The sequence below is a fragment of the Choloepus didactylus genome, chromosome Y (genome assembly GCF_015220235.1).
Source record: "Choloepus didactylus isolate mChoDid1 chromosome Y, mChoDid1.pri, whole genome shotgun sequence".
NCBI classification, from domain to species: domain Eukaryota; kingdom Metazoa; phylum Chordata; class Mammalia; order Pilosa; family Megalonychidae; genus Choloepus; species Choloepus didactylus.
This window is the reverse complement of record NC_051335.1, coordinates 4,611,414-4,628,294: the sequence shown is the minus strand read 5'-3', so window position 1 is coordinate 4,628,294 and position 16,881 is coordinate 4,611,414. Positions and strand designations below refer to the sequence as shown.

At 36.6% G+C, this 16,881-nt stretch overlaps 1 protein-coding gene across 3 annotated transcripts in view; it reads left to right on the top strand.

Moving 5' to 3' along the window:
* The window catches only part of OCRL (OCRL inositol polyphosphate-5-phosphatase), a 63,938-nt gene that overhangs the window by 35,661 nt on the left and 11,396 nt on the right, over positions 1–16,881 (top strand). For all 3 annotated transcript variants that reach the window (XM_037822792.1, XM_037822791.1, XM_037822790.1), the window contains 8 exons: positions 2–118; positions 223–410; positions 4,069–4,180; positions 5,519–5,628; positions 7,042–7,177; positions 11,779–11,889; positions 12,503–12,668; positions 12,929–13,164. In XM_037822792.1, the coding sequence (XP_037678720.1) occupies positions 2–118; positions 223–410; positions 4,069–4,180; positions 5,519–5,628; positions 7,042–7,177; positions 11,779–11,889; positions 12,503–12,668; positions 12,929–13,164 (1,176 nt within the window). The remainder of the gene's footprint in view (position 1; positions 119–222; positions 411–4,068; positions 4,181–5,518; positions 5,629–7,041; positions 7,178–11,778; positions 11,890–12,502; positions 12,669–12,928; positions 13,165–16,881) is intronic.

The following is a 16,881-nucleotide window of genomic DNA, read 5'->3' as shown; positions in this document are numbered from 1 at the left end:
GGTTCAAGTAGTCCGCCTTGTTGGGATGATGCTTCTTATATTTGCCAGAAAGGATCAGTTCCAGCACATCCGTGATGTTGCTACAGAAACAGTTGGAACTGGAATCATGGGGAAAATGGTGAGTTACTTTGGAAATGAGGTTAACTATTCTTTATGTCCATGTGAAGTTCAGTTGCTAGTTGTGTCTTTGTACTAACTGTGAGTAATTACTCTTGCTAACAGGGAAACAAAGGTGGTGTAGCTGTGAGATTTGTATTTCACAACACTACGTTTTGCATTGTCAATTCCCACCTTGCTGCCCATGTGGAGGACTTTGGAAGAAGGAATCAAGATTATAAGGACATCTGTGCACGAATGAGTTTTGTGGTCCCAAATCAGACCCTCCCTCAGCTAAACATCATGAAACATGAGTGAGTGGTTAACTCTCCTTTAGTCTTTGAATATTGGGGATAAGAAGAGATTAAATGTGGTGAGAAGCTGTAGAGCTGTGAAGAGTGAGAAGTTACCATTTAGGAATTGGGGCTATAACCACTGAGGCAAAAAAATTAGTTTTGATATCAGATGAAGTTTAGTTGTATTAGTGGGGCGTCTAAAGTAATGTTGGAGGGGTCTTTCAGTTGGCGTTAGTTTTTCTTGTTTTTATTATAAACTAAAAATGTTCATTGCAAATGTAATAAAAGATAAAAGTAAAACTCCCTTATTTCTCTTCTTCCACCCACCCCAGCCAGTCCCTTTCTCAATAGTAAACCATCATTAACAGTTTAGTTTATGTCCTTCTAGGTCTGTGTTGTCTGATACAACAGCCCATAGCCACATGTAACTATTGGGCACTTGAAATGTGGCTAGTTCAAATTGAGATGTGCTGTAGAATAAACTGCACACTGGATTTCAAAGACTTGGAAAAAAATATAAAATAATTCTTGATTTTTTTATATTGATTACATGTTAAAGTAGTATTTTGGATATATTAAGTTAAATGCATTATTAAAACTATTTTCAATTATTTCTTGTTACTTTTTAAATGCAGCTTCTAAAAAATTTTAAATTACATTTGTGACTTGTATTACATTTCTTTTGAATAGCACTGTTGTAGATTTCTCACTGTGCATATACAAACACATACATGCTTGTTATATAGGACCATATTATCTTATTTATAGTGGATCTTTTTCCAACCCGGTATATATAGATCTATAATACAGTTTTTAATGGCTGTGAATCATTAAGAGTAGGAGTGGAACAGGGGAGATTTAAAGACACTGTTGGGGGGAAGAGGTGGGCTAGGGGGAGTGGACGGCGCTGTAGGCGCTCCTCAGCCCATCTGCACCTGTAACTGCGCGTTTCTCGTAGAAGTGCGGACGCTGATTCAGAAGGTGACACTCTGTCGGTGCATCATGGCTTACCCGGGATATGGAGGAGGGTTCGGAAATTTTAGTGGTCAGATGCCAGGAATGCAGGTGCAAATGGGACAGCCAGTGCCAGGTCCAGGTCCAAGCATGCTCCTGAGCGGCTCCTCTGGATTCCCAGCATGTGCAGACAGTTATTCATCTGCCGATGACTCCATGTGGACTTACTTCACGGCTGTGGCTGGACAGGATGGTGAAGTGGATGCTGAGGAACTTCAGAGATGTTTGACACAGTCTGGAATCAGTGGAACTTATTCTCCCTTCAGTTTGGAAACCTGCAGAATTATGATTGCCATGTTGGATAAAGATTACACAGGAAAAATGAGATTTAATGAATTTAAAGAACTTTGGGCAGCTCTTAATGCCTGGAAGCAACACTTCATGACTATTGACGGAGATCAGCGTGGCACAGTAGAACATCATGAATTGAGTCAAACCATTGCAGCTATGGATAACCATGTTGATCCTCAAATTTTCTTTGGCTGTAAAACACCGTTGCAAGTAATATATTCAGTGGCAAATATGTTCCTTTAGAATTTGATACATACTAAAGACTACTAATAATCTTTGCTTTGATATTCTTTAAAGAACTATGGAGTGTGACAGAATGAATTTTGAAGCATTAAAACCTATGAAATTCCTTAGACATTATTTCAAAATCAAAATCTACTTTAAATACGCAGGTTATAAGTTAAGTCCTCAAACATTAACTGCCATTGTTAAGCGCTATAGCAAGAACGGCAGAATCTTCTTTGATGATTATGTTGCTTGCTGTGTGAAGCTTCAAGCGTTGACAGATTTCTTTAGGAGAAGAGACCACTTGCTGCAAGGGTTTGTGAATTTTATTTATGATGATTTTTTGCAGGGCACTATGTGAATCTGAATATCTAGAATTTGAAAGCTAAAGAAATACTGTGAATTCTTCTGCTTGGAAGAAATGAACTGGTCTACTCTGAATTAAAGCTTTGAGGTTTTTCCATGTTCCTTTCTGTTAAATCTCTTCCCTTTCTGTATGTGTTTTTATTTTAGTGCACCATTTAAAGCAGTAACCAAAGACGTTTTTGTATTTGATATATGATTGCTTTTGGAAAAGTGTCATTTTACAAATAGCCTGCATAATGTCATAAAATATTGCTCTTTGATTAACTGATATAAATACTTCTTAGCCTTAATTTTTGACAATGCTAACCTAGGGGAATGTGCTTATAAGACAGACTGGATAAGTGATGAAAGCCTAGATAAAGCTAATTTATACTTATCTGAAACTTACAAATTATACTTTCAAGTTTTGTTTATAGATGTTGTTTTGGGTCCAGCTAGAAGGGGATCCTGAATTTCGTGCCATATTTGTACTAGGGTTTGTTCCTGAATCATATGATCATAGAACAGAAAGTCATGGGTCTTTGTCTTTGAAGAAGAAAATTGTAGTGCCTTAAAAGTTTATCCTAAGTAGCCTTAGGTAAACCATATATTAATCTATAGTGAAATAAGACTACAGAAGGCAGTGTTTTTCCGTTTTTATTTTTAGCATTGTACATTTTTCTTCAATATGCTTTGTTTTCTTCTGTAAAAAAAGTTCTTAATAAACAGTTTTTTTGACATGAAAAAAAAAAGACACTGTTGGGTCAAAAGGACAATATGCTAGAGAGGTCATCAAAGAATGGAACTTAATAAGGATAGGAGCAGAAATTAGTTGAGGAATGGATTGGATGTAAAGAAATTGGGTTGTAAAGAAGTTAATGCTGGTAATTGAAATTCTGAGAAGGTAATTTGGAATAAGTGGTTTGAGATGAGAATTAATAGGAAAGTGGAAGATAATTTAGAGGTAGTAATAGACTGTTTCCATATTGTGCCACCAACTAGGATCATTTGGAATTCTCTTTCACAGGGCAAAGTCAAGGCGTTGAAACTTGTGGTCATAAAGTTGCCCTGAAATTCCATAAAATTTTCCCCAGGTTTCCATAAGTTTTATGTAGCAGTTGAGCAAAGTGACCCATTTGAAACTTGAGATAGCTCACAGGAGAATCTGCTTTAGCATGATTCATTTCAGGGTCTCCCTTTGTGGGGCCCCCAGCACATCTAGGAGATGGTTACTGTGATTGAGAGCCTAGTGCAGTCATGCAGTCTCTTTCCTTCCAGGAATGCTTGGACTGTGGATCTTGGGCAGGGGTACACAGGTTGGCTGCATTGGTGAACCCCAGAAGTACTTTTCCTAGTGGACCCTGCCTGGGAGAGCTATCATTCAGACCATGCCGACCTTAATGGAGACGCTGTAGAACCTCAGTGCTCTGAGAAGCAGAAAACATTCAGATTCTCTTCCCTCTAGAGACCTGGCAAGCAGCCAGGCAAAATTTGGAAGCTAGTCCAGCAAATAAACTTCATGCTTCTCATTCAGTTAACTCCGTGTGTTTTATATCCCGTACATAAACTGTATTCCCCCCATTTTGTTCATGTATGGAGTACCTATTTTCCCACCTAGTTTGTAATCTGTAGTCTCTCTCAGATATTGCTAATACTTGCCCCTAAAGGATCAGTTACAGTATTAAACCCCTTGTCAGATAGTTATAAATGAATCTGTTTTGGTAATCTTCCCATTTTTCATCTCTGCTTGACTTTTATGCTAATTATTGCTACTTCTGTTCATATATTTCTTGATCCTCAGTGTTGTCATTTGGTTGGGAGATTTGAACTATAGACTCTGCATGCCTGATGCCAATGAGGTGAAGAGTCTTATTAATAAGAATGACCTTCCGAGGCTCTTGAAATTCGACCAGGTGAGTGAATTTCCATTTCAGAGGTGCTTTCCTAGAGAGCAGATAAGATTGTCAGGTTTATGAGGTGTGTCTAACTCTAGGAATAGGTGGAAAGATCTTACTGTCTTGTGAAAATTGTGACTAGTGATGCAATATGCGTTAAACATAGGATGTATAATGCTTATATTAGGTTCTTGGATGGGAGAAAGGGAGATAACATTAATGATAAAAGCTAATTATAACATTTATTCAGTGAGTCTTTATCAAGAAGAGATTTGAAAGATTTATATAAATGAGTTGGAGAATGGGTGGGGTTAATTGGAGAACACTTAACAGAGAAAGTGGGCCTTCAGCTATGTTGGTGTGGTTTGGCAGATGGAAGAGGGAACACTGTTCTATGATTACTTGGCAGCCTGAGGAACAGCTTGGAGGTAAAAGAGGAAGGTCTCTGTGGGATTGGGAAGTACAGAAAAAAAAAATTGTCTGGGAGAAACAGCATAGGTTATGGTCTAATTGGAACTGATTGATAAGTTGCAGCTAGCTGGTATATAGATGTTAAAACCTGTAGAGAAAGCATTGATTCTGTAACATTTAAATAGAACCAAGTATTTGGGGACCTAGTTCCCCATGTATTTGGGACAGTAAATTTGCCTCAGAATCAGGCACGTAACTTGAATTTTTACTTCAGCATATGGATACAGACTGCTAAAAGTGAGTACTTGTTGAATGAAGACAATGTTTTGACTTGATTTGAATGTCTTTGAATCCCTGTGTGAGCCTTTTTTACTTCAGACATAGTAAAAATTCAGGTGTTTTGTAGAAGAATGGGTTTTTTAATGAGCCTTTCTTGTCTGTATCTACCTTCACATTGAGGTTGGCTAGCTAATTTCTTTGCATTTCTTCCTCCCTCTTGCCTCCAGAAGAGGTACAGTTGGAATAAATTCTGACTTGTACATAACTGGTAAATAGTTGAATGAGGATACCTTTCAAAACAAGATGTAACTATTCACTGAATTCAGCTTTTGGCGTTTGTCTGTTCAACATTTATGTGTTTTGTTTTTTTTTTAAATTAATAGTAGGTGGTTCCTGCTTGCCTTCAAGGAATTTAGGATTATTCAGATTTCATTTTGCCAGTTTATCCCTGACCACTAATAGCAGTAAAAATTAGTGATGTGCTAATATTGAGCATCCTATCTGAGGGCAAGTTTAGATGCTATGAGAATGCTAAGATTTAATTTACAAGGTAAAGAAATAATACTCTCAGTTGTAAAAGCTGTGGGAACAGTGTCCAATCAACCTCATTGTCACTTATGTTAAAATAGTGTTACCTGCTTATGTGAAACTTCTTTCTGTTACTAGCTAAATATTCAGCGTACACAGAAAAAAGCTTTTGCTGACTTCACAGAAGGGGATATCAAGTTTATTCCCACTTATAAGTATGACTCTAAAACAGACCGATGGGATTCCAGGTAAAGTAACAAGAGCCTTCTTATGGGATAGGTTAAGGCTTGAGCTTATTTCTGTCCCTTCAGATTGGTAAAAGGCTAGGAAATTTTTAGGTCAAGCCATAAGCAGTTACATAGAATAGGGTAAATAGAATGATGAATAGGGTTTTTCCCTACCCTTGGTATTCTATGGATTGTTACATGTTCAGATTGGCATATTTATTTATTTATTTATTTTTTAAAAAATCTTCATTTTATTGAGATATATTCACATACCACGCAGTCATACAAAACAAATCATACATTCGATTGTTCACAGTACCATTACATAGTTGTACATTCATAACCTAAATCAATCCCTACACCTTCATTAGCTCACACACAAAAATAACAAGAATAATAATTAAAGTGAAAAAGAGCAATTAAAGTAAAAAAGAACACTGGGTGCCTTTGTCTGTTTGTTTGTTTCCTTCCCCTATTTTCCTACTCATCCATCCATAAACTAGACAAAGGGAGTGTGGTCCTTATGGCTTCCCAATCCCATTGTCACCCCTCATAAGCTACATTTTTATACAATTGTCTTCAAGATTCATGGGTTCTGGGTTGTAGTTTGATAGTTTCAGGTATCTACCACCAGCTACCCCAATTCATTAGAACCTAAAAAGGGTTGTCTAAATTGTGCATAAGAGTGCCCACCAGAGTGACCTCTTGGCTCCTTTTGGAATCTCTCTGCCACTGAAGCTTATTTCATTTCCTTTCACATCCCCCTTTTGGTCAAGAAGATGCTCTCCATCCCATGATGCCGGGTCTGCATTCCTCCCCAGGAGTCATATTCCACGTTGCAGATTGGCATATTTAGATGTTAGTTCATCTCTATTAGAGAAGCTAGACTTGTCCATAAATGTATAGGTTTAAAAGAGAAATCTCTACTGATACTCATCTCGAGAGATTATGCCCAGTCTGGGAATATAGGGTGGGGTTTTTAGACTTTCATTAGTTATCTGCCTGGAAAGAAATGTCACTGCGTTTCATAGCACAAAGGAGGATGGAGTATTCAGAATATATTCCTGACCTTCTGAGAATATTTTAAGAGGATGCTATTATACTTTCCCCTGTGGCAACATTGTTAAAGACAGTCTCAGTCTTAGGAGAACCATTTATTCATTCATTAGATAACTATTCATTAAGCACCTGTTTTGCACTAGGTACTGTGCTAGGTGCTGGGAGTTCAGTGGCAAATGAGCAGACACAGTCCCTTCACAGAACTTGCATTATAGTAGGGACTAGGAGTTAGGGTTGTTGGAAAAGGAGATGTTCATGGTTCTTTGGAAGCATATATAAGAGAAGTGTCTAATCCAGTTCTGAACCAGTATGGTGCATTTTGTGTTCCTGTATGGTATGGTCTGTTCTCTCTATAACTCATCTCTTTATATGCAGTGGGAAATGCCGGGTTCCAGCCTGGTGTGACCGAATTCTTTGGAGAGGAATAGATGTTAATCAGCTTCATTACCGGAGTCACATGGAACTGAAAACCAGTGACCACAAGCCTGTTAGCGCCCTCTTCCATATTGGGGTAAAGATATTTGTTCATTTGTTTGTGTGCCAAGTATCTGTTCTCAGAGCATTATTTAGACTCAGAATGCATCTGTAATTCAGTGGGCCATAAATGTTTCCATAACTAAATAATCATTTGCAGCATTGAGAAATTAATGCTCTTGACCCTCCTAACTGCTGTCCATATGGCTCTTAACTTTCCAAACCTTAGAGTGACCCAGATGTTTCTTATGCTACTTAATGGTCAGGTAGTAACCTTAGCCTTTCAAAGTCATTGTGCATATAGAGTTTTATAGGATGAGTAGTTTTCATCAAAAAAATAGTAAAGAGAGAAAGGCACTGGGAGAGAGGTTCCAGATGTGTGGAGGGGGCAGCAGGAGCAAAGGTACAGATGGTCGGAATATAATCAAACCTGTGCCTTATCTTAAGAGTTCTAGTGTCATCCTTACTATTGTTAAGTCATCCTGTCCAGGAGCATAGATTTTACATTTTTCTTTAGCTCTCTTGCATCCTGGGCCGGATTAATGGCCAGTTACTTAATTTTGCATCTTTACGGTGAGTAAAGTTTTTTTTTTTTTCTTCTCATTGTATTTTCCAGCTGTGTGTTACTAGAAGTTAGATCCTGTAATCTTGTTGATTAAACTTATTACAGTTAGTGCATGTAGGTTATTTTTCTTGGATTTTCCAGACCTATGGTCATGTAATTTGTGAGATTCTGATTAGCATAGTGCTTAATAGGATGGACTTCATAGCTGGACTGCTTGGATTTGAATCTCAGCTCAACCACCTTCTGACTGTGTTACCATGGTCAATTTATGTAACCTGTCTGTGCCTCAGTGTCCTCCTCTATAAAATGGGGATAACAATGTTACCTACTTATGAGGATTAATGAGTTACGACATGTGAACAGTGTGGTAGGGTAGACATCTTTCCTGTGTCCATGTCAAGTTTTGGCTTCTGAGATAGGTGTTACCAATAGGTCTTGTCCCGTTCCTGTTTTAAAAAGGAATGACTTTGGGGCTTTTTTTAAGTATAAAATTGGTTCCTGGTCTTTGAATAGATTCTAAATGTTATCAAGATGCTCATGACTTGACTTTTTTCTGTTTTGAAACTTTAAAATAATAATGAATAATGGTAGTAACTGTTCCTCAGATAGTAGCTAGTAGCTATGTGCCAGAGACTGTACTAGGCAGTTTATACTCATCTCATTTACTCCTCATAACAACACTTTGAGTTAAGTATTTCCCATTTAACAGATGAGCAAATGGAGAATGAACAAGTTTAACTAACTTCTTTCATCACATTCATCTAGAAGGAGAGCTGAAATTCATATTTTAAGTCTGACTCCCAGTGCTCTTTCCACTACCCCAAAATGCCTCAATAGTTCTAAAGAACTTATTGACTAAATGTACATTTACATATTACTTTTCACCCTTCTAATTTCTAATTTGTACTTATGGGCTGTCCTGTTTTCTTCACTTGGATTCTCTTAATCCATTTTTAAAAGGGTATCTTTCCCCAAACACTAACCTCTTTTGTTTTATCAGCTACACTTGGCTTTTTAATTTCTTTTCAGAAACTTGAAATAGTTTTAACAGCCCATATCTATTAATCTAGAGCTTCCAGTAAGAAATTTAGTTTTTCTGGGCTTCCTGTGTAATTTTTTCTTGGTAATTTTTCTTTACCTTTTTAACTCCCAGAAAAGTTAAACCTCTATATAAAGAATTTTGGCAATAATAAATATTTGGGAAGAATATTTTCTTGCTTCATTAAGTTACCCACCTTTTTAATTTTTAAGGATCTTTAAATCGCACTGAAATCCAAAAGTGCTTTCTCTTTAAAGTAATTTTTTTAACTAAAACTTACAGATGAAACTGAAGTTCTTCAATCCCTGTTCTGTCCCCCACTCCCAACTTTGCCTAAAGCCCCACTCCCCAGACAGGCCAACTACCTTTATGAGTTTGGGGTGTATCTTTCTAGACCAGTGCTCTCCAATAGAGCTTTCTGTGATGGTGGAAATAGTCTGTATTTATGCTGTCCAATGCAGTAGCCTCTAGCTGCATGTGGCTATTGAGTGCTTAAAGTGTGGCTAGTGTGACTGAATAACCAAATTTCTAATTTTATTTAATTTTAAGTAATTTAAATTTAAATAACCATATGTGGCTAAGTGGTTATCATGTTGGACAGTGCAATTTAGACCTTTGTATGTGCTTTTCTATTTACCCATAGACAATATAGTATTGTTTATTGTTTTGCATGTGGGTGTATATATCATATATGGTCTCAATACTACATGCGTTGGTGCAACTTGCTTTTTTTTTTTTCCAGTCGACAGTGTGTCTTGGAAAGCTATCCCAAATAAAGATCTAGCTCATTTTACATTTTTCTTAATTCCAATTTTGTTGTAATTTCCTTTTCTAAAATGGATGTATCTGGTGGTGAAATTCTATGGTGTTTTTCCATCTCATTATCCTTGATGTGCCATTAAATGCTACCCATTGAGAAAAGATTTGATTTTATTGAATAAGCACCACATATTTTGGACGCTTGGCGTGCTGTGATTAGAGGCTTTAAAAGCCACGTTACATTTCACCACCATTGGCATCAGTGACTATTAACAAAGGGGATAAGTGCTCAATGACCAATTCATTCCAGATGACTTGCTGTGGGCTAGCTGAGATAGAGTCCCCACCCCTGCACTTAGTATTGGCTCTAAGACTTTGATAGACCTAAGAATTGCCTAAGGAGGTTTAAAGTATGCAAATACATGGGCGCCACCCTTGGAGATTGTGAGTCATAGGCTCAGGAATCTGCCTTTTAAGACATACCCGAGATGATTCAGTTTTAAGTGGTCCACAGACGTATTCTGATATTTTGGAAAGAGTCTTGCAGAATTGCACTAGAGTGCCAGTTCCTCACTTTTGCTATTAATATTAACTGTGGTACTGAGCAAGTAAGTTGATCTTTTTGTATCTCATCTTAGCCTAACTCTATGGTATGGCCCCTAATTACACCAAAGTGACTGCTTAACCCTCAATTCTCTAAGAGAATTTAAATATGTAAAATATTCCCTAGTCTATGAGATATTTAGCTTAGCTTTGAAATTCTTATTTTCCACATTTGATTTAGAACCTCTGCTGCATACATCAGTCTTTTTTCTTTTTTCTTTTTGTTTGATGTGAACTCCTAAAACAAACTGATATCTCAGTACATTAAAATGCTATGGTAATTATTTACTTTTGACATTGATTTGTATAAAGTTTTTTTTTTTATTTTGGAATATGACATGTTTACAATAGAAGTGATAACTTTCCAAGTGCAATTTTCAAACAATGTTACGGGTTACAGTTCCACAGTTTCAGTTATTTCCTTATTGTGACATACAACATATATGCAAACAGGTGATAACTTTCACAGAATGATTTCACAAGTAGTTATATAGGAAATTTCCAAGAATGTTATTGGTTAGTTTCAGTTATTTCCTTATTGTGAAATATAACGTATATACAAAAAGGTTATAACTTAAATTACAATTTAACAAGTAGCAGTGTCATGCCATAGAAATATATCATGCAAGCACCTGTCTATATTTGTAGTGCTGCTCTGTGGGATACATGCCTTTAAACAACCCCTTTCAGTCCTGTTTGCCTTCAGTGCAGCTCTGATGCTTATGATCCCATTAACAAACAATCATCACCCCATCCATTCCTATACCCTTAAATTCACCCTCATTAACATATCTGAATATATTAGGTTATCATTTCCCCTTCACTAGCATCTATCTCTAGATCCCCCCATATTCTACATTATAAGACATTGATTTTACATTGTTCTTAGTAGTGGTAACAAATGATATCTCAGTTTTAATAAGAAGCTTAAAGTGCTGTGTCAGGTGGCACACTTTTTGATTTATTAGTCAGGTGATTTGTCTGTCATCATGGTTTTCACTCTAGGACATTTTATGTCAGCCATTTTCTAAAATGGCATAGATTCCATTTATTAGCATACCTTTACCATTATATAATCTGAGCACTGATATGATTCTTGGCATTGGGAGTAGCAGCTAATATAGTTAAATCCTTTAATCATATTTTCTGCTATTTCACCACTTTGTAATGATTGTTAAAACAGTAGCAGGTATGTTTTGACATTATCATTTCATACAGTGCAATAAATCATTTTGACCACAATCGTCATATTTTGTCCACCACCAAATAACTTGATGAAACAAGAACATTCTTCCCAAATATTTATTATTGCCAAGTTTCTTAACATAGAGGTTTAACTTTTCCAGGAAGTTAGCCATTAACTTTACCTACCTTTTCCTTAAAGTAGTGTGCTTCTATAATGCTTAATTTAATTTTTGTTTGACCTTTTAAAAATTGTTAGAGACTCCTGGAGATATACAAGTTGGGAACACAAAAGACTAAAATGAGGATCTGTTTTCTTTCAGGTAAAAGTTGTGGATGAACCAAGATTTCAGAAAGTGTTTGAGAATGTTGTTTACATTACAGTTTATTTTAAATGATTGCTGTAATGACCTGTTGTAAATTGTTAGATAATCTCAAAGGGAGATGAGCTAGAAGCATGTAAGACTGAAAAGGTTTTGTTTTCTTTCAGGTGAAGCTTGTGGATGAACGGAGGTATCGGAAAGTCTTTGAAGATATTGTACGCATCATGGACAGAATGGAAAATGACTTCCTTCCTTCCTTAGAACTCAGCAGGAGGGAGGTGAGTTAAAATACATGGCCTCCCTGCCTACTACCCATTATGGTTAGCACAGAGGAAATCTGTGTAGAGAACGCAACACAACAAAGTAGTAAAGAGCCGGTGCTCTGGAGTCAAGCAACCTCCATTCAAATCCCAGAACTGCCATGTAATAGATGTATGACCACAGACAAGTAGAAACCTCTCAGAGCTGCAGTTTTCCTTTTCTTTTGTGAGAATTACATGAGTTAATACATATGACTGTCTTAGAACAGTGCCCTCAGATATTAGCCACTCTTACTTAATATTTCAAAGTTGCTGGTTAATTCATATCTCAGGAGCCAGGACTTGGTCATGGGGTGTGTGCCCTTGACCAGGGTTGGGTTACCCTCTCAGGATCACAGGAACAATCATAGTGACCTAGAAAAGGAGCAAGAGCCACATAACTCCTCTGCCAACGTGAATATAATATATGAAAGTGAATGGTGTGAAGCTGGCTCAGTTGGCAAAGGCATATGGCAGTTGCACACCTGATTAATAATTACCTTATTCTTTATTAATATTTTCTATGGAATAATCCAACTGACTTACTTCCCCTACTAGTGATGCATGTTTGTGTCTGTCTGTTATTCCCCAGTTTGTGTTTGAGAATTTGAAATTTCGGCAACGACAAAAGAAGAAGTTCCAGATCAGCAACAATGGACAGGTTCCCTGCCATTTTTCTTTCATCCCTAAACTTAATGACAGCCAGTACTGCAAGCCATGGCTTCGAGCTGAACCTTTTGAGGGCTACTTGGAGCCAAGTGAGTTTTCCCTTTACCATGTATCTTCTTGTCATGTACCATCTCCTTCCACCCCCTCCCTTTTTTAACTTCTTATTATCTAACCACATGTCTCTTATCTTCACTGTCATTATAATTGTGATACCTCTATCATGTGTCCAGTCTCTTCCCCTTTGATGCTTGGTGATTTTTTTAGAGGAACTTCTTTTGTTGGTTTTCATGCTTTTCTGCTTTTCCACTGGAAGTTTCTCTGTTACCTTGTATCATTTCTTACATTTCAGATGAGACAGTGGACATTTCCCTTGATGTGTATGTCAGCAAAGACTCTGTGACCATCCTGAACTCAGGGGAAGATAAGATTGAAGATATTCTTGTCCTTCACCTGGATCGAGGCAAGGATTACTTCTTGACCATCAGTGGAAATTACCTCCCAAGTTGCTTTGGTACATCCTTAGAGGCTTTGTGCCGAATGAAAAGACCAATCCGAGAAGTTCCTGTTACCAAACTCATAGACTTGGTAAGAAACATCCTAAGACATAAACCTTTAGATATAATTTTCACAGTACTTATGTGATGTCCTCATTATCTCTTCTTTCTCTTTTCTTTGGGACTGTCAAGTGATAAATGAGAATGTCGGTTCACTCTAGCATTACTTTGATTAGATTAAGCCTAGGAGCAAAGAGGAAAGGGCATTAACTATCACTTAGATTTTCTGATTCCCAGTCCATTATTCTCATTGTACTGCATTGTACTAATCTCAGTAAAACTTTCTGCTTATCGAAGCACAGGCCCGCAAATGACCCCTGGTGTACCTGTATCAGAATCCCTAGAGGTGCTGATTATCTGGCTCCCCACTACTTCTCTGGCAGTGGAATCAGAATCTCAGAATGTGGGCCTTGGAATCTCATTTTATTGGTGCTTCAGATGATTATTGAAGTTTGATGCTTATTCAGTGTGACTCCCTTAAGAAAGGAAAGGGGGGAGTGATTAACCCCCACCCCCTAACCAAGCTATAATATCAGTATCTTTATGAGGGAAATGCTTAGTACCATCAAAAACATAAATTGATTTAGTAACAAGTACATCCTGTTAATAACTTGTTTTCTGAATGAAAATATTGATGAAATATGTGTGCAGACCTCTTTGGGTTATGAAAGTATACTCTTGGTTTTTTAAGAAAGTAAATAAAGTTACTGCCAAATGTTATTATTAACGTTAGTATCCACACTATCCTTTTGGCCTAGCTGGAGCAAGTAATTGTATCATCAGGCAGACTGCTGGCTTGTTGAGTGTGATCTATTCTGTTGCCATGGAATTGTTTCAGCTGAGACTCAAAAAGCAGATTAAAACACTGGAGTCCAGTCCCTGCATTCTTTGTTGGAATTTGTTTCCCTAGAGCCTTCATGACTGAGTCTATTACCTCTGCTTGAGAGAGAAGCCTTTTCTTCAGAAATTCATATCCTGACATTCTCATATTTCTCATGATACTTGTTTTTTCTATCACCATATTCTCCCTTTCTTTCATATTTAGTGTGTCACCTTTTAGAATACAGATCATTCTAAGTAATAAAGTTGTTTTCCTTTTTTCTCTTACTCCCTTCCCTTCATCCCAAACATCATTTTCAGCTTTATTTTTTCCAGATTTTTTATTATGAAGATATTAAATTTAAAGAAAAATTGAAGAATAGTACAGTGAATACCCACAAACCTTACATGCATACATACACCTATTTTTTTCTGTACCATTTGAAATTAAGTGGAAAGATCATGTTACTTCATCACTAAACACTTCAGCCTATATCTCTTAAGAAAAAGGACAAACTTCTAGATAAACACAACACCATTTTTACACCTAAGAAAACAGTAATTCATAGTGTCCAGTCTAATATCCAGTCCATGTTTAGATTTCCCTAACTGTCCCAAGAATTTATTTTATATCGTTTTTAAAACCAAAGTCTATGTTCTAGAATCAGAATTTCAAGGTGTAGGGTCTAGGAATCTGCATTGTATCAGCATCCCATGGAGTTTGATACTTAATTTAATGTGTCTCACTTAAGAAAAGAAAGGAGAATAATTTCCTCACCCCACCCCTAACCAAGCTGTAATATCAATGTTCTTATGAAGGAAATTCCTATTATCTTCAGTAACATAAATTGATTTAGTAACAAGTCCATCCTATTAAGAATTCTTCTTCTAAATGAAAATATTGTATTACATTGGTTAGGTCTCTGTAGTCTTACAGAGTAGAACAGTTCTCTACTTTTTTCTCTAATAACAGTGACTTTTTTAAGAGTCTAGTTCAGTTGTCCGTAAAGGGCTTCCATTTTCTGAATTTATCTGATTGTTTTCTCTTGGTATTTTTAAACTTACTCCTTTACACTCTTCAACTCCCCGTCCCCCATATTTCCCAGTTAAAGTTGGGGGAGGCATTAAAACATCCTTTAGCGTAATTTTCCATATTACCTCTGGAATAAGGTATAAAAAGTTTTTATTCAGAATAATGTCACAGTAAACAAGTTATGTCAAGCACATTTACCCATGAATATGAAGTACCCAAAATCATTAGTTGAATTAATGGTTCTGTAGCAAGCCTTTTCTTCTTTTTGTGCACAAGTGATTCAAGGTAAAAATAGAACCCTGATTATTTTCTAATTACAAAATTGCTGAGTTCTTATTAAATTGTGCATGGTCTTTTAAAGCTTTTATTTTTTAGGATTTAGGGTTCTGATTCTTCTCAGCCTGTTGCATTTCAGTGTTATTAAATTCCTGTATCTCATTGATAAGAAATTATCCATTTTGGTTTGGGGATGAAAACAAAAAACTTAAGATTATCTTGACCCTACTCTTAATACCTTCCCATCCTGTTTTGACTTGATTTTAACCTTTTGAAATGCTATTTTAGGTCTAATGTTTGTTCTAAGCCCCAAGATGATATTTCAGATTTCATGAGATGAAGTAATTAATTTAATGGTACCTGTCCTCTATTGTATTATTCACTCTAAAATATTGGTGAGGCTGGAAATGAGTTCAGTGCATGTTTCAAATCTCTGTGTACTGTTTTAGAAAGATTCCTGTGCCACATCCTCCTCCCACCAAATGCAGAAGGAAATAACTGACCTAAGTTATAACTGCCCCTCTAAATGACAGTGTCTTTTGCCACTGTCTAAATTAGCACAAGTGGTAAACAGATGAGAATCTGCTGTTTGTGATTATCTTTATACTTTTCCAGGGTTAAGATATATTTTTCTGTTTTAATAACTAAGTAGCATATTTATTTGTTACACACTGATTGCCAAATATTACAGAATTTATGCAGGTTCCTGTAATTTAGTGGTGATGAAAGTATACTTGTACCATAAGGCTAAATTCTAAATCATGGTTAATAGGGTGTCTGGTTAGAGAAATTCTGAACATTAACTTTCTTTGTTGGTTAATGTCCAGCGTGTTTGATAAGTCAATATTTTATAAAGTCATTTAAAATGAATGTTACAGGACTTATACTTTACATGACCAAAAGATTCCTTTCCTGTATTGTTTACTGGCGCCCTTACACACCATAAAAGCTTATTGACTGACCAGCTAATCTGTATAAAAGTCAATCTCAGAATCAGCCTGTTTGGCTTTAATGAACATTGGTTGCATGTAGCATTAACATGACTAGAAATGATAAACTCAGCATGTAAGAGTAAAGTGAACTAGGAAAATTTGGGGTTGTCATACAAGTATTTTGAGTCAAGTCCAAGGACTTAAGGAACGTGTATTAATATACTAGGTGAGTAGACTCTTCTAGGCATAAGGGAAATTTTGAATAAAGGTTAGAAGGATGACAGTGAAAAGACCATGAATGAAAAATCAGAATGAAAATTAAGGATAGGAGTGTGTAAAGCTGGTTAGGTAGGATGGGAACAATGATGGACAGCCTTGAAGTCAATAGATGAGTTTATGCTTGGCCAGAGGGCATCTAGAACCACCAGAAGGTTTTGATGATTAGTATGAGGTTGTAAATTGACATGTTTTAAGAAGCATGTTGAATGTTTATAGAATGGACTAATGGAAAGGAGACCAGGCTTGTATTAGCCAGAACTGGCAAAGGGTTGTAAATATAGAGATGAAAATTGTTGAGGGATGGATGGCAAAACCGTATTTGCTTGGGGTCATGCCTGTTAGGAGAATGAATACCAAAATTTTGAACTAACAAGAATAACAGCTTAGTGATTAATTTGTCCCTAGTGAT